Raw genomic sequence first — 25895 nt, forward strand, 5'->3', positions numbered from 1 at the left:
GAGTGTCGTTTTTCTTTTGTATACCTTTTGAAAATAAAGTATATTTCTTATGCTTTACCTCTGTCTCCCGGGTCGTGCATTTGAGTCATTTTCCTTGTTTATCCAAGTTTGTGACATTGTTGATCATTTACAGTGTACGCAACAAGCAATTTATAAATGATCCTTAATAATTAATTGAAAAATGGCCTCTCGTAAAAGAGCTTGGTATTTATTATGTCAAACAACATGTAGATACCATGGTGCTGTGGAGTGATACCAGACATGATGCCAAGATTGACCAGGGGTGTGAAGTGGCTCTTCTCCCACCTGGTTTGGACTAAGACCTTCTTTATACTCTACCTTTATTTTCATTTCAACAACACTTTTATAAAGTTTTGTGATTAAAATGACAAACACACACATGCTCACAAGGGGAAAACAACAAGTGTCGCCTTCGGGGCTGGTAACATCAACGTTTCATATGACTAAACATTTAAAGGTTTATTCATGAATTAACACGTTATTATTTGGTAAACATTAATGTATATACTGGAACATCAGGTACATTCAGAAAGCATTTTACTTCAGGCAATTATTTTTTCAAAGTGTAGGATAGCATGTTTCAGGTAAATTGGGGAATCTCCAATTGTGTAGATTGTGCACAACTATGGGTTACCCATTATTTATACGGTGGCAGAAGCAGCAGTGTGTTTAGACATTAAAATACAAATACGTAAAAAGTGGAATAGAGACCTAACAATATCAAATATTCTGGATAGTTAAAATGCTCTAGAAAAATTCCCAAATACTGCAGTAGCAGGAATATAGGCTTATACTGTAAATAACAAAACAAAATAATGAACCATGCTTTGTGAAAAATATCCTAAAACTTTAATTGTCTCACCTTGAAGGCCTGACGGCAAGTAGACAAGCTTGTTTGAGCCGCAGCTCGTCTCAAACAAGCCTAGGGAGATCGCTCTTCTGGAGTGAAGAGAGCGGTAATAATGATATTGAAAGTTAGAAACTTAAGATGCATTTTGACAGACAAGACGGACAATTGGGGGGAAATACCCTGCATTTTGAATGTCCGATAGTCCACCATTAACACCTTAGTTCCGTCTCGTCTCGTCAACGAAATGTATCATGTTGTTTTAAAAAAAAAATCGATTACAAAAACGCAATCACAACATTTTACAATTTCAAAACGTTCCCAATGTAGCTGAGTTTAGGTAGTTTTGGCCGTTGTAGACCCTCTACAATGTCTGAATTGATTGGGACTAAGATAGTTAAACATAATGTTTGATTGGTTGCTATAAAGTTAACATGTAAAGATTTGTTTTTCTCTAGTGACACCAAATCCAAAATATTTCGTTTATCCTTTAAAAACATCTTAATGGTGGGGTAGGTAAGTTTGAGAGACAGGCTCGAGATACACTTTTTGTTATATTCCATGGAATGCTCTTAACATCCCGATAGCAATGAATATCTGAAGTGCTTTGACAACAAATACATTAAAAAATATCATCTGTGGAAGCCGTGGTACTGTAAAAAGCACAACCAATCATCTGAGCCGGCCCGGCTAAAGTAACTGGATGGCCTACCTGCCTGTCAGCCTTCCATCTGTGCACAAATTTATCTCGTGCCCTCATTGGTCATGTGCGCGTTCGTGTGTGTTGGAGGAGGGGCTCTGTAAGGAAGTGGCAGATTTTCAAATTCTAGCGCACTCGAGCTGGTTTTTCCAAAATTACCTACCCCACCTTTAATTGACGGTATCAACATTCCTTTTGAAAACTAAATTCATAAACGCAAATAAACACTAAAAAAACGCAGACACAAATAAAAGGCCATAAAATAAGAGCTGAATCTTACACAAACAATTTAAGATTTGTCTATTCATGATGTCGAAACTTAGTTCAAACATTCATACTTTTATTTATTCATACTGGTCCTTACATCCTTTGTTTTTTGGTATGCTTGAATTAGGTTTTATACCAGCCTGTCTGACATATCTATAATTCACAAATGAAAATGTTTCTCTGTTGTAGTCGACTGATCCACCACTCAATGTCACTTTTGTTATTTTGCATTAGTTGTAAGGTTGCATAGTTCTCAACATCAACTTAACATACTGCTTTATTTAGATAAAGGTTAGTTTATTTGTATAGCACATTTATATAGCAAAGGCGATTCAAAGTGCTTTACAAAAACAGAAGTCAATTACAAAACAAAATAAATTGAGCAAAAAGACGTTTCATAAAAGAGATAGAAATTAGTTAAACAGAGAAATTGTAAATACACATAATGCTGCTGTGTTGCAAGCCGACCCCATGTAAAGGTTCTACTTGTGCCCAATTTAAATACCATAAAGACAGTATTGAAGCCAGCTCAAGGTAAATGTCAAATGTATTTAATTATATGTACAGTTATTTAGATTTATTTTTAATTCTCCAGTCGAGCTTCCTTCGAGTTCAGTCTAAGCAACACATTGTTTCTCATAACAGGCACCTCACATTCTCACTGCTGTCCCAAATGTTTTAAATTGTTGTTTAAATTGTTTTTCAAACCTATGTTTTTGAGAAGAGAAAATATATTTCTGGTAAACACCTGAATGCGCCACTGGGCATATGCAGTTGCACTCCTCTCACAATTGATAGCGTGAGGAATACAGGCAAATGAGCCTCCGCTTCGGGAGGCGTGTGGTGCAGTGGACTAGTGCGTTGGTGTTCGGATCAGAGGAGCACAGGTTCAAACCCCACTGCAGTCAGCATGTCTTTGTGTCCCTGAGACACTTCACCCCAAATTGCTCCTGTGAGGATTGCCCACAGTATTGAGTATGTAAGTCGTTTTGGATAAAAGCATCTAACAAGTGACATGTAATGTTTCACTAGAGGATTAACTACAGTGCTCATTGAATGGGCCACACAAAAGCAGAGCAATATGAAGGGATTAAATATGGCGCTCTGATGAAGAAGAGTTTGAGCCAATCAGCACCTCAGTGCTAATCTACAGTATCAGGATGCGTTTACACACCAGACACTCAGAACGGTGTCATAAAGGGAGGAAGAGAACGAGTCAGGAAGACTGACGGACATGCTCTTTCAGCTCTCTTACAAAGATGAACTTTGAATTGAATGACCAGATGTTTACAGATGAACAATTAATGATTGTTTTTTATATTTCCAATGACCAGACATGTGTTAAATAGTGGTGATTAATATTTTGACAGATCAGATTACACTTTCGCACTAAAATTAAAAAGATTATATTTTCTGAGGATAAGGTATTGAATAATAAGGTATTTCTACTATTATAACAGATAATGTTAATATCCTTAATCGTCCAGCAATCAGGCTTAACAACACTACTCCTTAATGTATTTTCCATGCACATACAGACCCAAAATTATGTTTCAAGTACTTGATTAATTTAAGTTTTGGCCCAAAACAAATATTTATAATATGTCATAAAACAATCATACAGCATAAATGATCCTCAAATTATAAAAGTATAATTTAAAGAAATGTATATTCTATATTCAACATCGGATAAACACAGAAGAACCCTTTCAAAGTACAATAAATGGGGCGAAGCCTGAGAGCTAGTTCAGGCAGTCAACTCGAGCACTTCATACTGCTGCATTCATCCATAACGCCCCTTGCCACTTTACAACCAACCAAACAGAGTCTCCTTAATATGCTGCTCTATTTCACCTGCCAGATCTCTCTCTATGCATTGCTTGCTGCTGCTATTGCTGCAGCTACTTCCATGTTGCTGCTGCTTGCCTGCCCCACCACCACCCCAGCTTCCACCAGTTTCCACCTGTAGGCTCGGGGGGTTAGTTATTTAATCATCACTCATCGTGCTATGTATATCTGTGGAGTGATGAGGCCCGAGCCTAGACGCCATCCTCAACTATATGCTACTTCTAATAAACATGTTAAAGAAACACGTGAGTTGTCTGACTGAAGTAGATTTTCAGGTAAGTATGGCTAATAAGAATAAGTAATTGAATTAATTTGGTACAGATCAGTTGTAGCATTTAAACATTTGTGAATTTAAGTTTTAAGAATGTTTAATCCTTCCTTTCCAGGTTTTTACAAAAGTTTTTGAATATTTGCTTAACTTTTCCTTTTCAGATTTTGAAATGACATAATGATTGATAGTTTAAGTAATGCAATTCTGTTATCATGCCATAGTCTTTTGATTTCATATTTAATGAAGTAAGAGTATGTAATAATATAACTATAATGTTAAGTTTATAGACTGAATACATTAAAAATATAGAGCCTTTAAATCTAAATGTCAGATTCTTTATAGTCCTGGGTAATTGCTAAAAAAGGTGTTCGCTTCAGAATCAGAATATCTTTATTCTTACGTCTTTTAAAAGTAATAGGTTAATGAGTAAGATTATAATTTACTACATTGATAATACAAATATATAATATTGATCATTGATAAATACATGATGAAGTTCGTTAGGATTACATTATTTGTGTTATTATATTGCTCTGTTATTTTGTGTATGTTAATTGTTATACCTTTGGAAAAAGATGCTCAAAACATTGATGGAAGATCATTTTGTAGGATTGTGATTGACTGTTTCAATCTGAAATGTTTTATTAATATTTTGTTTGCAAAATTAGTAGAATCCCAACACCCTTTCTGAAGAATCCCATTTATTAGTGATTTGAACAAATCTATTTTTGGGGTAGATTTTGTTTATCAAAATTGATAAAAAGGGAGGAACTGTCAGTTTGCACTGACCTCACTGAGCTCAGGCACCTGTAGCATATGGTGCTGTGCTCTCAGTGTTTTTTCTCCCTGTTCCTGCCTGTTGGCGTCAGCTGATAAAGGTGTTATAGTGCTTTGCAGTGGTTAATTTGTAAATCATAAGGTGCCGGAACGCAAAGTACATATGACAGCTCAGGGATGACGAGACGCGTACAGGTCCCGGAACGTATACAGAAAAGGTGCTGAAAACAACATGAAAATGTCCACTTGCAACGCTGTGGGACTTACAAGCCTCAATTTCAAATAGTATCCATGGTATAAATGTTATGACGATAATTTATAATTTTTTAGGCTAGTATGCACAACATAGGCAAATGCCCACATCACCACAGGTGGGACTTCAGTATACAGCCAGCAATTAATTTCTCAACAGATTTAACGTGTAAAAAAAATATGTATTAGGCCTATTCAAAGATTGGCACGGCGGCCTATTAATAGACAGTATGTTTGCTCACCATATTTAGTTGTTTAAAACACCCCACATCACGAGCATGTCCGGATTGTCCTCTATCTCTTTTTTTCTGCTTTTACTGCGTGTGTCTGTGGCAGTTCTGTGTCCTTTGGCCACCCAGGACCTCACGTACGGGACTGGATTGAATTTAGCCAGGGGGGGTCCAACAAGATTTAGGAAGAGTAAAGATGACATGGTGGATGTGAGCAAAGAGCTACGGTTGGGAGTGCAAATCAAGTTCATTTGAGAAAATCCGCGCTCACATTCAGCACTTGCAATGGGAATGCTGTTGACAGCAACAAGTAACTCCATCAGCTCATCGGGGGTGTCTTTACCATCTGAGTCTCTGTACGTTCTGTAGGCCCGTATGACTGCGCGCGGGTTGGCAATGTTGAAGCGCTGACACAGTGACTCGACCTCAGTCTCTCCAAACAGCGCACCTGCGTCCTCGGGCCAGTATTGTGCGTAAAGCACCTTCAACTCCTCAATGAACTTGTTATATCCAGTTTTATCTGGCATCCGGCCTCCTTGAGATAACATACGGTCCTCCAAGTTCTTGGCCACAGTTAGAAAAAACTGACCTGTCGCTGGACGTCCCACACTCTTCTACGCTCAATGCGTTCTCCTCTCCTACTGAATCTTCCTGCTGTAAGCCAGCTGATGTCGCGGTTCCGCTCGCCTCTTGCTCCGGCTGTTGTACCGGGCTAGTTGATGCCAGGGTACCCACCCGTTGCTGTTGGTGGTCCACCTGGCTGACGGTAGCTGGCTCCTGTTCCGGCTGGCGGTGAACCTGACCCGCTGCCCGGGCTTGGCTAGCTGTCGGTTAGCTAGCTGGCTAGCTGTTGCGGCGCTAACCTCCTCCTGGTTTTGACCATCAACATGACCGCTGCAGCTGCCCTCGTCGCTGCTTGTGGAGGCTTTTCTGACTCGTTTTGAAGTGTCTATTACCTCTTCCTTCTTTTTGAAGAAAGACAGTAAATGTAACTGTCTTTTTGACATGCTTGCATTGAATCACCGTTTCTTCCTCTCTGCGACGTGCTCCTCATGTGGCGAATTTCAAAAGTGAAAGACGTTTGTCCGTTGGTCCAGCTTTTCAGTGCGTCAACACAGATCTCCGACTCTTTCAAATCTTAATCTTAATAAACGACATGAAATTCTTGGGATTTTTTCTGTAAATTAATATCTGCATATTTTATTTCATTTTAACCATTTTTATTTTTTATTTTTTGTGAGAGGTACCGGATCTGCCCAAATAGGTGCCGGAACACAGGGTGGCCAAAATGAAGAGGTGCCGGATCCTGTTCCGGCAGGATCCGGCTCAAATTAACCACTGGTGCTTTGCCTGTTTTATCTTGTTAAGCACCATGTTGATTATTCTATTAAAGATCTTCAGAATTGGTTTGGCATCTTTTGTGTTAACTCGTGGCATACGATATGTCTTTTGAATTCTCCGGCCGAAGCTCAAAATAAACCAGTGTTTGCCATCAAAGTTCCTGCTCTCCCTGTGTCTCTGAATCCTGTCTCCATTGCTTCAGAAGTTTCCACCACAGGATTATATATTTCTAATGTACTGAGTCTCTTCTGACACACTTAATCATTATCCATTTTAACCGTTTAACTCTAAACAATTTCTGCAAGTTTTATAGATTGATGTTTCTATTGATATTTTCTTTTACATTTTGAAATATAATGGATTTTTTTTGTTGTTGTTGTTGTGGTGGTGTTATAATGTACCCAATCCATGCTAGCTAGCAATAATGACCTATATTTCAAGGAGATAAGAGACTGACTTTCTAATGAGCAAACTCGTTTTTGGATAACAATGCATTGTGCTCTGAATTAACTTTTTACTGATGTCTTTTGACAGTGCTTCCTGATTTATGAAATTATACAAAAGGGATAACCAAAATTGCCTCAGTAAAAATGTTATTAATATGAATTTTCAATCTGTCTTTCACTAATGTTCACATTTCTGCTCTGCAAATGTATGCCAATAAGCAGACTTTAAATAAGATAATTCCTCATTTGCATATTCAAACATATATATTTTGAAAACTGATTCTTTAAATGTAAGTAATCAACTGGGGAAGTTTCTCGGTGATATCTATGAGTTGATTTCTTTACCCTTTATCTGAGCAGGAGAACACGAGTCTGGTTATTCATCTTCTTCATTTTCAGATTAAAATGTACAATTTATATATATGATGTTTGAAAGATAGAAAAACAGCATTAGGAGAAACAGAGACGACACACCACGGAGAATGCTTCATGACCAGATACAATCTTTAAAAAAAAGTAAGAATCAACATGACAAGCGAGGCTGAATATTGATTATATTGTGAAGATGAATGCAACACAAAGACTCAGAAACTGATATAAATATCTGTGAAACACCACACAATTGAAAATGTAAAAATTGAGAATAGACAAAGTGATGATTATGATTAAAAGTCTCTTAAAGTCGCTTAAAAAAGATCGATAAAACTTTAAAGGTCACATGTCATGCTTTCTGGTTATTACCTGTCTCCTTGTGTGTTATGTAGCTTCGTATGCATGTAAACAGTCTGCAGAGTCACAAACCCTCAAAGTACACCCTGTAGCAAGTAAGGAGCTCCAACAAGCCGTTTAGGACAGAGAGTGAATACACTTACTATACAGAGATGCTGTATGAGAAACCAATGTGAGTTTGGAAAATTGCAAAATATAAATGTATTTTAGTATACCTCAACAATGGAATTATGATCAGTAGAAATGGCCATGACATGGGACCTTTAAACTACACAATGGTTGTTATTCGAATATAATCTTTATTAAGTTTGATTAAACCCGCTCCAGATTTTAAACTACTCCTATGTGGAAATGTAAGACAGTATTATTCAGTGGTGGAATTAGTTGAAAGATTTCCGTCCAATTTAGAGATACTTTTGAATTACTTAAATATTTCCATTTAATGTTGAGTTATTCTACAGATTAATACTAAATATTTCACTAAAGCAGATAAGCTTGGAGAAAAGTCGAAAAAAGTGTTTTGTTTATCTTCCTTTCCTCCAAATTATCTTGTTAACCACTGAACTAATATACCACGTAATACCACATCATAACTACCACATATAACTGTACATGATGTGACACCGCTTCTCTTTAGTGGTGCATTCACAAGATGTCGTCTGCTTTGCCACCTGTAACCCCGGCACCTGTGGTCAGCCAGAGCTGCACGAGGGGAGAGGCACCTGCAAGAGAAAAAATATTCTTCATTTATTATACTGGCTTACAACAATGTTTATTTTATAATCAGTTTTTTAGTAACTAGAATCTTTATAGTATTTCTCCCGGCAATGGTCACATTTACAAATATTGGTTTACTTGAAGTCAAACTAGTTCCTCACCTGAAGCCTGTTGTTGATGTTTTTGTTGAGCTTGTCTTTGTTTTTCCTGAATTCTCTCCCTTCCTGCTGCAGAGATTGACAGCGCCGCCATCTTACACACACTGATTCTTTCCTTGTTGCCTCCGGCTCCGCTGCCAGTGCTCCTGATTGGCCGGATGCTGCTGCTGATTACCCTCCCCCCTGTGCATTTAGTACCCCCCGACCCAGGGGAGCCGCTTATCCTTACATCGGTTCGGCTGCTAATATGGTCGCTGCTACCTCCACTGCTGTTTTTAGATGAGGTCCCAGGACTTCCCATGCCTCTCCTGCCAGCTGGTGAACTGCTCAGCCACCCGGGGCTAGGGGCTTGTTGGCTGTTGGTTGTCCCCCCTGCGCCTGATCGCGCTACAATCCCCACTGTGCTCCTCCGTTCACTTGCTGAGCTGTAAACTGGCGTTGAGTCGCCGCTGCCAGTGCTGGCGAATCTCCCAGAGCTGCTTATCCTGTGGCTCCCGGGCGAGCTGCTTAGTCTGCTTCCACTTCCTAAGTGACTTAAACTACCACCACTACCTACGCTGCTACTGTGCCTAACAACACTACCCGAGCTGAGCCTGCCACCACTACCAGTACTGCTGAGCCTGCCACCACTACCAGTAATGCTGAGCCTGCCACCACTACCAGTACTGCTGAGCCTGCCACCACTACCAGTGCTGCTGAGCCTGCCACCACTACCAGTGCTGCTGAGCCTTCGTCCAGTACTTGTGTAGATGCTAGGCGGACTGACGACTTTGCCAACATTCGCATTGACACTGACCCTTTCTGCATTACTGGCACTACTCAAACGTTCACTACTCCCACCATAAACTCTCCACTCTCCACTATCTCCACTGCCAAACCTCTGCACTCTTGGTGGGCTTGTTGCTTGTTGCACTGCCATAAAAGGTCTTTCTACGCTGTCTGCGTTGGGTAAGGTATTGCTGCTCATACGTCCAGAACTCTGACCATAGACTTTCCACTCTCCACTCCCTCTGAGACCAACTCTCCCTGTTCCTGTAGGACTTGTTGGAAGGTGCATGGCAGTTGACTGGCTGTCCCCGCTCTGTGGAATTGGTACACTATAACTGCGTTTTAGACTGCCCCTGGAAAGCATCCAATCTCCACTCCCTCCACTTCCAAACCTTCCTGTGTCTGGTGGACTTGTTGCAGGGATCATTCCCACAGACGGAATTTGTTCACTCCCTGATCTGGGCAAGCTGCTTTCACGTCCAAGACTACCTCCATTAACCATCCATTCTCCATTCCCTCTATTGCCAAATCTTCTTTTATCTGGTGCACTTGTTGCAGGGTTTGAGGCAACTGAGCAAATGCCACCATCAAGGCTGCTCTTTCGTCCAAGACTGCCACCATAAACTACCCGCTCCCCAGTTCCTCTACTGCCGAACCGCCCTTTTTCTGTCCGGCTTGCTACAGGGAGCGTGTTGCCTGACAGGCTTTCTTCAATCCCTTTACTGGGGAAAGTTGTACTTGTGCATCCCAGACTTCCGCCATAAACCCTCCAGTCTCCACTTCCCTGCCTGAAAGTTCCCTCTACCCCAGTTGTAATGACAGCTTCTGCTTTACCACTGACCCTACCTGATGAATTTGCAGCTGTGCCAACAAAACTACTAGCCATAATACTACCTCCTGAATTACTCGCCAAATCGCTAAAGGAAGATCCTTCATTGGCAGGGAGACTTACAAAGCTAGCTGACCTTACAAACACTTGTTCACATTTACTTGTCTCCTTGGCAACCTGCCAATCATTGTTTTTCTGTCCCCTCACTTTACCATCCACACTGGCAATCTCTTTCTGGCCTACAGAGCCACACATGCCTCCTTTCTTTAGATTCTGAACATCTTTGTTATCTGCAATGCAAATTGAATCTTTGAAACTCTCTATGGGATTTTTCACATCTCTTACACTTTTACGATATAGGTCTCCAAAGTCAAGTTGTCCCTCTTTGTCTGCAATGATACGACGACCACCTGGACCTCCAAACTCCACGCCTCCACTGTTTTGAAATGATCCAAAACACAAACTGTCCCCATCTCTGACTGTAACGCTGGCTTTTATATTTCTGTCCTCTCCTGGCAAAGTGTGATCGCTACTAACGGACAGAGACTGGCCTTCCTCTTTTGTCGACTGAACGTATTTCTCTACTGGTCTCACATGTGCAATCGCCTCAGTTAGATTCAGACAGACTTCTTCGTCTTTTTCTTCACCATTTGGACTCAGACACACCTCAACCTTAACTGGACTCAAACATATGTCTGGATGATTTGGACTCATAAGAGAATCAGAACTTTTAACATCCCCTTCTGGATCAACTGGGCAAAATACTTGATCTGTAATGCTCATTAACACCTCTGTCTCATCTGGGCTTAGACATGTTTCTGGACTCAAGCATGCAAATGGCTTTGTTGGACTCTGAAGCTCCTCATGGTCAGATAAACACAACGCCACATCAGAATCTGTTAGATTTAAAATCGACTTTCTTGACTTTGTGATACTCAACACTGCTCCTTGGTCTGTTATATTAATGATCTCGTTGTCCGACTCAGTAGGGTCCATTTTGTCCTCAAGGGTATCATGGAAACCCACCAAAACGTTATCTTCTAATTCAAGGTCCTTTGAAATCTCTCTACTTGGAGATTTACTTTCAAGGTTGTAATTTCTGTCTTGGCCAACAGATGAAGCAGTTGCATTACTGGACTGTGTATCTGCTTCTTCCATTACTTTTCTTCTTTCGGTATTGGAGAATGTACCTTCTTCTTTTACTCCTTCTTCTTCATTCTTTTCTTCTGTTTCTACATCCATGTCCTCGATCAGGATTATCTCACCCTGACCCTCCTCAGACCCATGCATGTGAGGTAGAGGAATAATGGATGCTGTAACGACAACATCCCCCTCATCCCCATCAGCTTCTGTTTGAGTCTCCAAACTCAAAGACACAACTTTGGCAGGACCCTGGTCAGTGCAATCTTTGGGAGCCAAGGTCATAGATTCTGGTTCTTTCTTTACATCTGCAGTGGCCTCTTTGCTGGGATCGGTTGTTACTGAATGTGGTTCTTGCTTTGCTTCTTGTTCTGCGCAAATAATGTCTTTTGGGACCTTTGTTTGAACGTGTGTCCCTGTTTTATCAGCCTGCAAACCAACTGCGGTAGTTTGTTTATTGGTAAAAGTTTCTGTATTTCCTTGAACAGCAGCACTCTTTGCAGAGTGTGTGTCAAGAACTAATGTGGTGTTTCCTTGTGGAGTATTAATCTCCAGTTTAGAAGCAGTAATATCAGCTACTTCACAAGAGACCTTACTCTGATCCTCCTCAGAAGTAAGAATGTGAGATCCAGAAGCAAACAATGCTGTATCTGCAACTGTCCCCGCATTTTCTTGAGCTTCTGTTTGAATCTCCAAACTTAAAGACAGGACCTTTGTAGATTCTGGCTCTTTTTTTACCTCTGTATCAAATCCTTTACTGGGATCAGTTGATGCCAAATGCTGTTCTTGCTGTTCTTCTGTTTCTACATCCATGTCCTCGATCAGGATTATCTGACCCTGATCCTCCTCAGACCCATGCATGTGAGGTAGAGAAATAATGGATGCTGTAACGACAACATCCCCCTCATCCCCATCAGCTTCTGTTTGAGTCTCCAAACTCAAAGACACAACTTTGGCAGGACCCTGGTCAGTGCAATCTTTGAGAGCCAAGGTCAAACATTCTGGTTCTTTCTTTACATCTGCAGTGGCCTCTCTGCTGGGATCGGTTGTTGCTGAATGTGGTTCTTGCTTTGCTTCTTGTTCTGCGCAAATAATGTCTTTTGGGACCTTTGTTTGAACGTGTGTCCCTGTTTTATCGGCCTGCAAACCAACTGCGGTAGTTTGTTTATTGGTAAAAGGTTCTGTATTTCCTTGAACAGCAGCACTCTTTGCAGAGTGTCTGTCAAGAACGAATGTGGTGTTTCCTTGTGGAGTATTCATCTCCAGTTTAGAAGCAGTAATATCAGCTACTTCACAAGAGACCTTACTCTGATCCTCCTCAGAAGTAAGAATGTGAGATCCAGAAGCAAACAATGCTGTATCTGCAACTGTCCCCGCATTTTCTTCAGCTTCTGCTTGAATCTCCAAACTTAAAGACATGACCTTTGTAGATTCTGGCTCTTTTTTTACCTCTGTATCAAATCCTTTACTGGGATCAGTTGATGCCAAAAGCTGTTCTTGTTTTACTTCTGGTTCTACACAAGAAACGTTTTTGGGGACCTCTGTTTCAACGTGGGTCGTTGTTTGATCAGCCTGCAAACCAGTTCCTGTGGTTATTTGTTTCGAAGTAAGATCTTCTGGTGTTGCCAATGTTGTGTGTTCTTGTGCAGTACTTATCTTCTGTTTAGAAGCTTTGCCACCAGCCCCTTCTTCTAAAACTTGGCTAATCTCAGTACTGACAATGGATGAGTTCTGCAGCTCACAATGTTTAGTATGGACTTTATGCTCCACAGGACTGCCCTTTCTGTCCACTGTGGTGCTGACGGTGATGGATTCGCTCTTGGTTCTTTTTGGAAGAGCTCCTGTGCCCTGGTATTCAGGCTTGTGGAATAATCCTGTCAGATTTGAAGTGCTAATCGATTTTATTGGTGAGTTTTTCGATTGCTGTTGTATGACATTGTGTGTGTGGCCTCTAGAGACAGTTTGAACCCCCATCATGCTGAGATTTCCTCCCTGAACGCTATATGTATTTATTGGTGTGATGTTTCTTTTGTAGGCAGGAGGGCTGGTTTTAGCACAGAAAGATGTGACGTTAGCCGCGTAGATTGACTGAGGACCTGAGACCCTTTGAACAGGAGATATAAAGACATAACATTAAAAAAAGAACTTACAAAACAAAATCATTTGCAAAATAAGTTTCAAACATTAAATGTGTCCCGCTCTATCGAAATCAGTCGGAAGTTGCAACGGCTCATTTCAAAATAAACGTGGATTTGCGTAAAAAAATTGTTTTTCGGGCTTCGGGTGTTTTGTTTGATTTTAAATAAACAAAGTCTTGGTTTTCAGAATATGAAACTTTTATTTAGAAAATCACGCGATAAATACATGTTTGAAGCTTGTAAAGGGAAGATGGCACATCTCACTCGTCACTCTGCTCTTCCTTAGCGCCGCCCCCCTCCCTCCGGCTGAAATTATGAATGTAAGCGTATAGTGATCCTAGATAACATGGCAGGGTCCGTGAGAGTTTGTTTTCACCTGATTTCAAATAAAGAAAGTCTTGGCTTTCAGAATATTAAACTTGTTTCCAGTAGCGTGGCGTGGGGAAAAAATTAGGGGAAGCCAATAACACGTCCATTCTTTTGGGTCGGGGGTGTGGTGGTCAATGTAATAACGTAACCAGATGAGTGATTACAGCACCCGGTATCCTTTTACACACATTTGTATCATATAGATGCAGGACTTACACACGCCCGTTATAACCGACAGGTCCGCACGCACTCTCCAGCCGAAACTCAAGCATTCATTCACAAACTAAATCAGGAGACCTTTAACGTTTTACGTCCGGTTCGCTCCTTTGTTCCTCGCTGTACACAGCTCCAGTTTGGGCATTGGCCTGTCATCAGATTGTATTTGTTGTTGCTGCTGCAGCGGAAGTTTAGTACAATTATTTTTGATTAAATACTCCAAATCTCAACCCTCCATAATTGCACTTGCTTCAGTTGTTTGCTACTTTCTAACGGCGGTGAGAGTGGTGCAGTGACACTATCTATCTTCTATCGATTAGATTTATGATTAGAAAATTATAAAAGTAGGGTAGACATGTGGATATTATCAGACTGAACAAAACGTGCATTTATCAAACAGGTTAGTTTTCCACTGACCTTATTTCGAGCTATTTTCCAAAATCCTATGGAGAAATCCCATTGCTTTTTTGTCAATTTGTCATATTATAAATCCATGAGGAAAACCCAAACCGAGCGCAGCTTACTTCCGGGTTTTATGACGCGTCACTGCAACACTAAATTGATGTGATTTCATTGGATTGTGAGGCAAGGGAAGCCAGCCGCCTCTGGCTTCCCTTGGCATGGCCCTGACTAATCACAGGTTGGCAGGGGCATGACGTAAGCCTCATCTGATTGGTCAATCCCTACATTTTTTTTCACCAAGGGAAGCCAATTTCGGCTGGCCTCCTCTCGCAACAGAGAGTGCAATATACTGTTTCACCATAACATCTAGAGGGGCGCTGTTTCACTCTTTGTAAAATACTCAATGAGAATGGGGGTGAGACGGGCCGGCAGAAACACACAACAATGAATTTCCGAAACTAAACGAAGTGTTTTTATTTATTTATTAAAATTATAACTACAATCCGAAAAAACAGGGGAAGCCTGGCTTCCCTTGGCCTCCAGGAGAAAACGCCACTGCTTGTTTCGTCAAATTCAGAAGATAAATACAACTTTGAAGCTTGTGACGGCATAATTACAAGCGGAAAACGGAGTAACTTAACGTCACAGCAGGCATAACAACAGCCGGTATTTCTCGTGAGGGTTTTCCCCATGAAACAAACACAATACACACAAACGCAAAAATAAACAAACACACACACACACACACACACACACACACACACACACACACACACACACACACACACACACACACACACACACACACACACACACACACACACACACACACACACACACACACTCGCGAGCTTCCCCCAGACCAGTAATCCAAAATATTATCATTTGCTCCGCTAATAATCAATCAGATCGATGGATTCCAGAGAAGAGGAAACTTTGAAGGCCTTTTTCTCAAAATGATGACTCGGTGACAGTCATTATATAATGTGACATGTTTTGCTTAATATTTGGAGAACAAAAACAATCCTGATATCATTAGAAAGCTAGGAATCTCCTCTTTCCAACAGTGTATACAACTCAAAATGTGTCTTCGGGTCAATGCGACTGATTTCGATATAGCAGGTCACATATAATTGTCTTTATGTCCTACCCTTGTATGCTTGATGCATCCATCAGCCTCCTGTAGTCCTCTATCTGGGTCTCCAGCCTGCTGTTTACCTCCAGCAGCACCTGATGCTCTTCAGCCTGCTGAGCTGCAAACTGCAGATCTGAGTCCAGGTCTCTGTACAGGACGTATGCTTTCTGCTGCAGGTCCACCAGCTGCAGGCCGAAGGACTCTGTCTGCTGCAGACTGGAATCCTCCAACACCATATTCTACACAGGCAGACACATACGGTCAGTGGTGGAATGTAGTGAAGTACATTTATTCAAGTACTGAGTCTAAAGGCGCTTTTCCACGGCAGCACGTAGCATGTTTTTTTTTGCTTTTCCACTAGGGGTAGTTGCGGGTCAGGGCTACTTTTTCACCTTTTTTCTGGCCCTCCAAAATCGAGGTTCTTACCGGGCCAACAGCCGGGCTGCTCTTCTAGTCACTCTCGACTGCTGAATGGTAAGAGAGAATCGCTGGCAAGGGGGCTACAACTACAACAAAGTGAACATATTTTACTTCAATTTAATTGTAATACATTTTTCAAAATGATGCCGAAGTAACAACATACTGATACCGGTCTGCAGACAGACGGCAGGCGAAAAACCTTTTAAAATGTGTGTTTTCTGAATGGAGATCTGATCGAAAAGGCTAAGCTAACGTTGTATATGCTCCGTCCACACTCACAACAACGGCCTATACCGACATAAATAAACCAGCGACTGTATTCGCCATGACACAGACAGCCTGTGGTTTGTACTTGTTTAACTTTTGTCTAATTTCTGAACAGATATGAGGAGCTGTGAGCTCTGAGTGCTAACAGCTAACGGCTGATGTTTTGTTTTGTGGTTCGCATTGAAGATGACGTCACGGCAGTTTTACGCAGTGTCGCTCCGCCCCTACACTGCGTTACTATAGTTACTACCCCTGTTACTAAACTATAATGGAAACGCAGCATAAAGTGAGCCTGGCCTACCAAGGCCTAACCATACTAAGCTGTGCCAGGTCCTGCAGTAGAAAAGCGACATAAGTGTAGTTTTGGGTTAGGCTACTTTATACTTTTACTCCACTAGATTTTTAGGAAGTAACATGTCCCCCACCATTTTATAAGATGTTTCTGGACTAATATTACTGCTGCAATATGTTGCATTTTGCTGTTGATGTTTTAAACTTCTTTATATACTGTAAGCCAGTTTAGTCTGCAGCAATGCAACGTTTATAAGATCATCACATGTTTGTGGCTTTGTCCTGTTGACAACCACATGTCTAACATAACACATACATTCTAATGACTATATCCTAATCACAGTTAGTCTCTCATCAACTCAATTTCTACACAGTCAATACCAATGTTTTAACTTCAAGTGTCTCTAACCAGATCCTGCAGCTGTGTGAGCTCCTCCTCCAGACCTCCTGCTGTTCTCCACAGCTCCTCAACCTCAGCCTGCACAACCTCTGACCCTGCTCGAGGGTCAAAGGTCACCGCTGGAGAGCTCAGCAAAGACATCTGAACACAACAAACCTAACATTAAAAACCTGCTAAACCTTTATAATAACCATTGTTAATGCCATTGTTAATGAGTACTTATTTCATTTTTGAACTGTAAATAACTATAAGCTCAAGTTTGGTTAACTATCAAGTTAGTATTTATTACAAATGTTATTATAAAATGTTCCCAAAACTCCACTAAGTTTAGAACTGTGATAGAACATTAGAGCTCCAAACAATTGCAGACAGAAAAATATATATACTTTTTATATTATTTTGATCAATCAATTAATCATTAAAGAAATGTTTGCAAACTTTTCAGAACTTTGTATAAGGCAACAATTTAAGCTATTTAAAAAGAGTATTTCATAATAAAATGAATGTGCAACCTGTTCTTTGGGTTTAGGCTGGTTGGGCCAGTGCTGCAGATGTTGGTGTACCTGGGTGTTGTAGCACGGCTTCGGGTGGAGCAGCGTCTCACCGGCACTCCTCAGGTGCTCCAGCTGCTGGATCAGATCTGATGACCCTGTTGTCTGCATCTCCACAGCAACACCCCCTGACGCCTGGGCGAGGAGACCCCGCTTGTCCTAGACAGGTAGACAGGAAACAGGACGTAAACTTTCATGTGAATAATCTATCACATACCTGTCTCTGATATATTAATAAACAAACTTTGTTATGTTATATTCTGATTAAAACTTTGTATAAATATATGCACTCGTACATAAATAATGCATTATAGTATTATTATACTGCATTTCAATATGTCACATCACTATCATGATGTTAAGCATCACTTTCTTTTTGCAATGCGTTATTTCCTTTTCAATTTCCATTGTATTCTTTTAAAATATAATAACAATCTAAATAGGATGCATTATATTATTCGATTTTTAAGTTGGTAATGCTTCACTATCTCATAATTATGCATTTAAATAATGTAATAATGCAATCCTGTCAAAATGTACAAGACAGTTTCTACTATGCATTATTTATTTGTATAACTCATCATGTTCTTTTAATCATTATATAATAAGTATCATTATATGTTGATAAGTCTTTAACAGTCATTTTTATTTGGCGTTTATTAAAGTAAAATATGTATAATTATTCCTAAAAAGTCAGTGAATAGGCAGCAGTCATTAAGTTTTACATTTCAGACCTCATAATGAAATGCTTTATCATGTGTTATAATGGTTCTAAAACATTATGAATGTTTATGAGTGCTTATAACCATAATTAAACAGATCTATTATCCGGTTGTAATCCATTCAATGTATGTTTCTAATGCATTATAGACATTCTCTTCTGATTCTGATTAGACATGGGCATCATAGAAAGTGCTACTTTGATTTTAATTGTGTTACCTGCTGATATAATGCATGGTGCTGCTACCTGCTGGTGTAATGCATGGTGCTGCTACCTGCTGGTGTAATGCATGGTGTTGTTACCTGCCGGTGTAATGCATGGTGTTGTTACCTGCCGGTGTAATGCATGGTGTTGCTACCTGCTGGTGTAATGCATGGTGTTGTTACCTGCTGATATAATGCATGGTGTTGTTACCTGCCGGTGTAATTCATGGTGTTGCTACCTGCTGGTGTAATGCATGGTGTTGTTACCTGCTGGTGTAATGCATGGTGTTGTTACCTGCTGATATAATGCATGGTGTTGTTACCTGCTGATATAATGCATGGTGTTGCTACCTGCCGGTGTAATGCATGGTGTTGCTACCTGCTGGTGTAATGCATGGTGTTGCTACCTGCTGGTGTAATGCATGGTGTTGTTACCTGCTGGTGTAATGCATGGTGTTGTTACCTGCTGGTGTAATGCATGGTGTTGCTACCTGCTGGTGTTATGCATGGTGCTGCTACCTGCTGGTGTAATGCATGGTGTTGTTACCTGCTGATATAATGCATGGTGTTGTTACCTGCTGGTGTAATGCATGGTGTTGCTACCTGCTGGTGTAATGCATGGTGCTGCTACCTGCTGGTATTGTCTCCGCAGCTCCATCAGTCGCTCTGTGAGGTCTCTCCACAGTGTGTGGAGCTCTGGCAGAGTGTCCAGCACCCCCTCCTGCAGCAGCCTCATGTCACCGAGCTCTGCCTCCACACTACCATGACGCTCACGCTCCTTCTCACACCTGTTCACACAGCGGGGCATGATGGGAAATCTCTTCATGAGCATGTGTTGAAGGTTTGTGGATTACTGTTGAAACCTGAATGACTTTAATTTTGGGTCAATCAGAATCAAGAAAACTGTATTTATCCTGGATTGAAATTGTGTTTTCTGATCAAAGGATGACATATTCTAGAAATATTGACATGAAGAAAAACAATAAGCACATTGTACTAACATATACAACAACAATACATATTTTAAAATGTGTTTATTACAGTATATACAATAATATAAAAATTAATATATGAATGGATATTAATAATTATATTATCATTTAATTTAATTTAATTTCAAACCTTTATTTAACCAGATTGGTCCCATTGAGATCATAGATCTCTTTTTCAAGGGAGACCTGCAATGCTGCAATGCTGCAAGCAATATCAATGCTGTGTTTCCGAGATATGAATGATTACTATTTTATTTAATTTGTCTTCTTATAAATTAAAAATGTTATGCTGAGATATAGTTTAAGTAGTTACACTCTTTAAACTCAATAAGCTGTGGAACCCGTGATCTACAGCACGCTCTTATTTTTGTTATGTTCAGTAGGGCTACAACTAACACATATTTTAATCATGGATTGATCTGTAGATTATTCTCTAGATGATTGGCGGTGTGTAAAATGTCAGAAAAAGTGAAAAAAGTCCAAGATTTACAAGTAAGAGAAAGGTAGCAAATCACCATATTGAAAAAGCTGAGAACAGCCTTTAAAGAATGAAAATAACTTTATTGATTAATCATTGCACTTTTAGTGTAAATTGGATGTACCTGGAGCTCAATTTGAAGACTGTGAGCTCTGCACCGAGCAGCTGCAGCTTCACCTCAGCCTGGGCCGAGAGACAATCACTGATCTGAGAGAGAGAGAGTCAGAGTAATCAACTATATATTATTTCACATAAAACGTTACAATACATTTCATTTAGCTGAGGCTTTTATCCAAAGCATCGCGCTATACTACTTGCTAACTGCAATCAACTATAAAGAAAAGAAACAAAATTAAGAACATCATGCAACCTGCAAGAATATTGTCTGTAAATGTGTGTAATAACAATCGTTTGGGAAAAACACATTGTTGCTCTAGGAGGAGATTCAGGTGAACCATTACCTTGGTTGGTGATTGGCTAATGGTTACATAATAACAATCACAAAGTGGCCAAAATCTGATCAGCTCATTTTCAGACAGAAAGAGAGAGACTCTTTTTCCTGAAACTTTTCTAATGTCTTTACACAGAAGGGACACTTAATCATGTATAACAGACATGAACATTTGGATGTTGCATAATAGGTGACCTTTAAAGAGTTCTTTTCACTGCCAGGCTCTGCGCCCAACCCAGCAGTAATTGCACATCATGTGAAGACAGCTTAAAAACTCACAGGTAATTTTAGAAGTTTTTTTTCATGACTTTGGAATTTGGAACTGTTATTAGAAATGATGCTCCCATTCTTCGTCAAATAAACAAAAAGCAGGGTTTGCTTTGACTTGGGACTTATTAGACTGGAGATGGTCTACTTGGATATCTTGACTTGTGACTTTTTTGTCATGATTTGGATCTATTTTGGAACTCCCTATCTTGACTAAGGACATGTTGGTCTTAAGTTCCAACGTTGTTTTAGTTTGGGACCTGATTTTGGTTTATTGTTACTGATTTGGAGCCTGAAAAGGTCAATTTAGAATGTGTTTGGGAATATGGGAAATCATTTTGGACTGTGTTTATATGGGACTTGCTGCCTGGACTTTCAGACGTATTGCTCTCGACTCAAGTGTTTTTAGATTTGTTGGAAATAAACACTAGTTATAATAATAATTTGAGACTTTCTTTCTTGACTTGCTTTTCCTGATTTGGGACTTATTTGGAACTAGCTGACTTCATTTGTTGGTCTTAATTTGCGATGTTTATGTGTTGCTTGGGACCTGATTTGGGGAATTGTTCCTGATTTTGGACATGACTTTCTGACTTGTTGGTATTGACTTGGGGACATACTAGATTGAATTGGGACTTTAAAGCCAGCTCATGATACTGGGCATCGCCTTGACCCTGTCCTCTGTTGGCGAAAACTAGAACTGTCACAGTCTGCTCCCTCACTCACCTATTTTCTGCATTAGCATTTCTTAGTCACCTGGTAGTCACACCCTGTTTCTCTCTCTCACTCTGTTTCACCCATCAGCTCTATTAGTATTTAGGCCCACTTCACTCTCAGCTCAGTGCCAGATCGTACTTTGCAGCATGCCAGTCTTTCCCGCATTTCCTTCCAGGTTGCTCTCCCGGTTTCGACCTCGTCTGCCTCTGACCAGCCTGACTCGCCTGCTTCCTGACCCTGCCTGTCCCTGGATTATTCTGCCTTGTCTGCTCCCTGACCCTGCCTGTACCTGAACGATAAAAACGATGCTGTAGTTAATCCATAGGTTAATATCCAATGCGACTGTGTCCCCTTTGAAATGTTCTGATAATCCATAAGCAATAAAACTGCTTTTCCGTTTCCAGATATCAGAGCAGGGATATTTCTACCCTCTGCTGAAAGCTTATGCGCAAAGACGCCACTTTTTTTTTTAATATGAGAGTTTGCGGGACGATTTCCCTTCAATTCCATTGGCTCTAACGGTCAGGAAGAGAAGTCACATGTCAAAATCGAGCAAGGGGGGCCAGAGATATGGAAAATCCACCCAAATGGCCCCAAAAGAGGTTTTTTTTGCTAAATCTGTCTAAAAAGGTCAAATATCACTTGTTTTGCATCAATCTTGATACAGGGTACTTATTATCTGTTGTACTTTGGATTCCTAAAGCTTTTAGTCTACCATCATCCAAGGTTAGTTTTCACTATAAGTACAAAATATTTTTTGGACGGACACTATAATTTACAGTTTTTTACCATGTTCAATCTGAATTTTCTTTAAAATAAAAAACATCCATATTGATTCTGACTTTTCTACATCCAACTCAAAGGTTTATCATTACTTTGAGAAAAAAGATTATTAATTTAACCCTTTTAGAAGGGAAGATATGGTCATTTGTTCTTGGAATGTCATTTTCGAGCCTGAAACCTGAACAACTGGCTTGGGGCCAAACAGGTTAAATGATGAATACTGCCTCAGGCTTGTGGAGGGCACTATCCAATGAAACACACTCACACTTACCCCACCTATTCAGGATGTTCTTTGATAAATGATCAGATCATGTTGAAGTTCAAGTTTAATCTCTGACTTTTGAATCGTGACCTTTTATAGTCAGACTTGTCTCAAACTGTCTAACCTTTAAGCAGAAGCAACATTTCTTGAAGAGTCGGCGCCGGAGGAAGATGCCAAACCTCCATTCCCCTGCAAGCTGCAACAGGCCCGACTTTGGTATTTACTTCATTCAAACAGGTTTTTACTTGGCATTTACTGATTGTAATTTGGCTCAATTTATTTTCAGTGGCTTTTGAATGGACTATATTAGGTCCTTATTTTATCTTTCTTTAGTCTTTATCCGGTTTTCATTTTTCTTTTTTTTCTTTGGCTTTTTTTGGCATTCATCTGGTTTTTATTTGACCTTTACCTTTCCTGTAATCAGTCTATATTTGGCTTGTATCTGGTCATTCTCTCATCGTTTTATGTACTTTATTTAGTCTTTTACTTGAATTGAAGTTGCTTTTATTTGGTCGTTATTTGCCTTTTTTTATTTGATCAATATTATATTTATATCTGGCCTATATTTAGCCTTAACTTGTCTTTATTTGGCCATCATCTGGTTGTTGTCTTGTTATTTTTATTATTATTTATTTTAATTTTATTCCATATATTTTACTTACTTTACTTTTTATTGTCTTGTCAGTAAGCCAACATTATTATTATTATTATTATTATTATTATTATTATTTTTATTATTATTATTATTATTATTATTATTATTATTATTATTATTATTATTATTATTATTATTATTATTATTATCATCATTATTATTATTATTATTATTATTATTATCATTATTTATTTATTTTTATTTCGTTGTTTTGGGTTTCTTATGGTAGTTAATGGATTAGATCAGATTGCTGTAATTGTTATTTAATTGGATCATTAGTGTTTCTCTGTGTCACCTGTCCCTGCAGCAGGGACACCGCCTTCAGGTGTCCGTCCAGCTCTCTCAGTTCTTGGGGACACTTCCTGTCCAGCTCCTCCTGGATTTGACACTCCAGCCTCTGATTGGCCACCTCCAGACTCTGGACCTGCATCCATCAATCGGAGGTGAAATGCAATGTTATGCAAGTTGTTATTCATCACTCTACATACAAATCTCACAGCCCTGTGGAATCCAATGAAGGACAAAAATGAAATTGCAGAATGGAAAGATTTTTTAAATTTAATTTACATATGTGTACTTCAGCTAATAACCTATTACACAGTTCTTCACAGGAAACTTCAAGTTTAAATTCAAAAGGAAAAAATATGGTGGAGAAATATTATTAATGCCCCATAATTTCTAAAATGTAAACACCCAAATAAATAGGTGTTGCTGTGAGACAAGCTCCAACATTCGGTGCTCAGTCAAAGAAGAAGTCTGTTGAGAAATTTATTTTATCGTTCCCCTTTAAAACAATAATTTAAAAAACACTTATAAATCCTAATGGTTATAGTGGCTTTATTGCTGCTGCGAGATACATCGGAGAGAAGAGTGGGAAGTATTTGGAATATTTCCACCTGAAGCATCAAAGAATAAAAAGTTGATGCACATATATGTAGACATAATCATACAACTTAGATCAGTACAAAGCTCCATAGCTGCAGTTAAATGTTAGTGTTTCTGTGCTGCAGCTGAAGCATCTTAGGAGACATTTAGTTTTATGTTCATTTCATGCGTCTCCTACCTGCTGCAGGTACGAGTCCAGCCTCCTGTTGAGCTGCTGCATGCTGAACCTCTCTCTGGACAAACAGAAGCTCTTGTCCGGAGCCCCGGCTGCAGGAACCGTGCTGTAATGCACAAAGACTCCAGGTCCATGATGAACACGGTAAGCCACACCTGCATGGGATGCTCTGCCTGCACGGAGAACATGAGTCATCTCACCACTCACTTGTGTTCACTTCTGGATATCACATTTAAACTCATCTGTCCTCCCTGCTCCTTCAAAGTGTCTTTCTCTGCACAAATGCAGGTTTAAAGGTTGGTTTCTGCCTCGTTCTAATGCTACACATCTAAATCTCTTCTTTCAGCATGCTGTCTAAACTCCAGTCTTTGCGTGTGAAGTGTTTCTTTCAAAGGTATGTCAGGTCTTGATGGAGCAAAGGTTTAATCAACCTAACCTTTAAATCATGACATTTAGAACCGGTTCCACACAATGAAGCCCTTCCCGTTATTAGCGTATTGTAAAGCTTGTGAGAAAAGAACATTCAGGTTTTCACTTGTCCAGCAGATGTTCTGAATCACTGTGTTCTGTAACCGGAGTGCCAAAGGACACCTGTCAGATCAACCCAGTCTCACATCTAAACGTGTAATAACTACGTTGGTCCACAACTTGGGTCGTAGTATTTCTACAAAACGCCTCTGAAATTGTAGGATCCCTACGTTTTTTTTCACCATTCATTTCCAATGGCCTATGTCACGTGATCTTCAAATTTCTCTCCGCATTAAAAAAAAAACATGGCCGACCTTCGTTTTATTCTCGGTGGAAAATGCCTATTTTAAGGTTAGTTTGGCCATTAAAATGCGTTTTGATGTCATTTGATGCGAGAAATATGAGTTTTTAGTTCAGTGTGCAGTGGATGCACATGCTCTTTAGTTTGCTAGTTATTACAAAGAGTACTTCAGGAAATGGTGTACATACAACGTGTTCATTGTGACCAAGGTGGTTGCTAGGGACGCTGCTATTGATATTATTTCTGTTATGTTGTGTAACTGTTTAATGGTGTTATCTTTATTGCTACCCCCTTCCCCGTCAATTTATAGTGTTGGTCCACTACAAGCGAAGGGAGGGAGAGGAACACTGAGAGAGAGGCATGCAGGGAAGACAACATATTCGTTTAACAAAATCTGCATCTAAAATTGTGGCATAGATACGTTATTTTCCCCTGTGCAATTCTCCAACCCAGTCTCACATCTCACATCTCACATCTCACATCTCACATCTCACATCTCACATCTCACATCTCACATCTCACATCTCACATCTCACATCTCACATCTCACATCACATATGATGCTTATGACGATAAGCAATACCGGAAACAGATTCGGTGATTGGATGGTTTAGCCGCAATGCACGTTGGGAGATGGTGTTTATGCGATGTGAAATCTGAATTAAAAAAAATTAATAATAATAATACTTTATTCCGAGTGTGCTTGCTTTTCTCTTTGAAAGTCATCACATAACGGCATTGTAATACACGGTTCGGCTTCATTAAATATTACATATCTGCCGTAGTTCTCTATTTACAGAGCCCTGATGAGAAGACTTCTAGACAAACAGGACAAACTGCCGCCAACACTGAAAACGTGACGTGGATCATAAATATATCAGCAATTAAACAACATCTTACATTTCTTTTCACACAATACGTCTCCTCGCAGTATCAACACTAATTCGGCTGACTTTTATATTTGATCCAATTGGTAGATAGGCTGTATTTACACACAGCTGATAGAA

The 25895-nt window shown here is 39.8% G+C and overlaps 4 protein-coding genes across 4 annotated transcripts in view; all 4 read right to left on the reverse strand.

Annotated features, from left to right (window-relative positions):
* The window catches only part of LOC307013517 (cell adhesion molecule CEACAM5-like), a gene marked incomplete at its 3' end in the record, with an annotated part of 122430 nt that overhangs the window by 57794 nt on the left and 38741 nt on the right, over window positions 1-25895 (reverse strand). The window lies entirely within an intron of this gene.
* Window positions 1-25895, reverse strand: part of LOC307047144 (cell adhesion molecule CEACAM5-like) — a 65577-nt gene that overhangs the window by 30141 nt on the left and 9541 nt on the right. The window lies entirely within an intron of this gene.
* LOC307047140 (uncharacterized protein) lies at window positions 7482-13296 on the reverse strand. The gene is made up of 2 exons (XM_079693881.1): window positions 8608-13296; window positions 7482-8451 (listed from the first exon to the last, which is right to left on the reverse strand). Exons 1-2 carry the CDS (start codon window positions 12758-12760, stop codon window positions 8375-8377), a joined length of 4230 nt encoding a protein of 1409 aa, XP_079550007.1. The 5' UTR covers window positions 12761-13296; the 3' UTR covers window positions 7482-8374.
* On the reverse strand, window positions 12844-24314 carry LOC307013425 (keratin, type I cytoskeletal 14-like; the record flags this gene model as incomplete). The annotated part of the gene is made up of 9 exons (XM_079640822.1): window positions 12844-12855; window positions 13310-13445; window positions 15617-15840; window positions 16989-17120; window positions 17543-17689; window positions 19086-19242; window positions 20049-20131; window positions 23355-23483; window positions 24123-24314. The coding sequence occupies 9 exons, from the start codon at window positions 24312-24314 to the stop codon at window positions 12844-12846; spliced, it is 1212 nt and encodes a 403-aa protein (XP_079496948.1).

The sequence above is a fragment of the Notothenia rossii genome (genome assembly GCF_949606895.1).
Source record: "Notothenia rossii genome assembly, chromosome: 7".
Taxonomy (NCBI): Eukaryota; Metazoa; Chordata; class Actinopteri; order Perciformes; family Nototheniidae; genus Notothenia; species Notothenia rossii.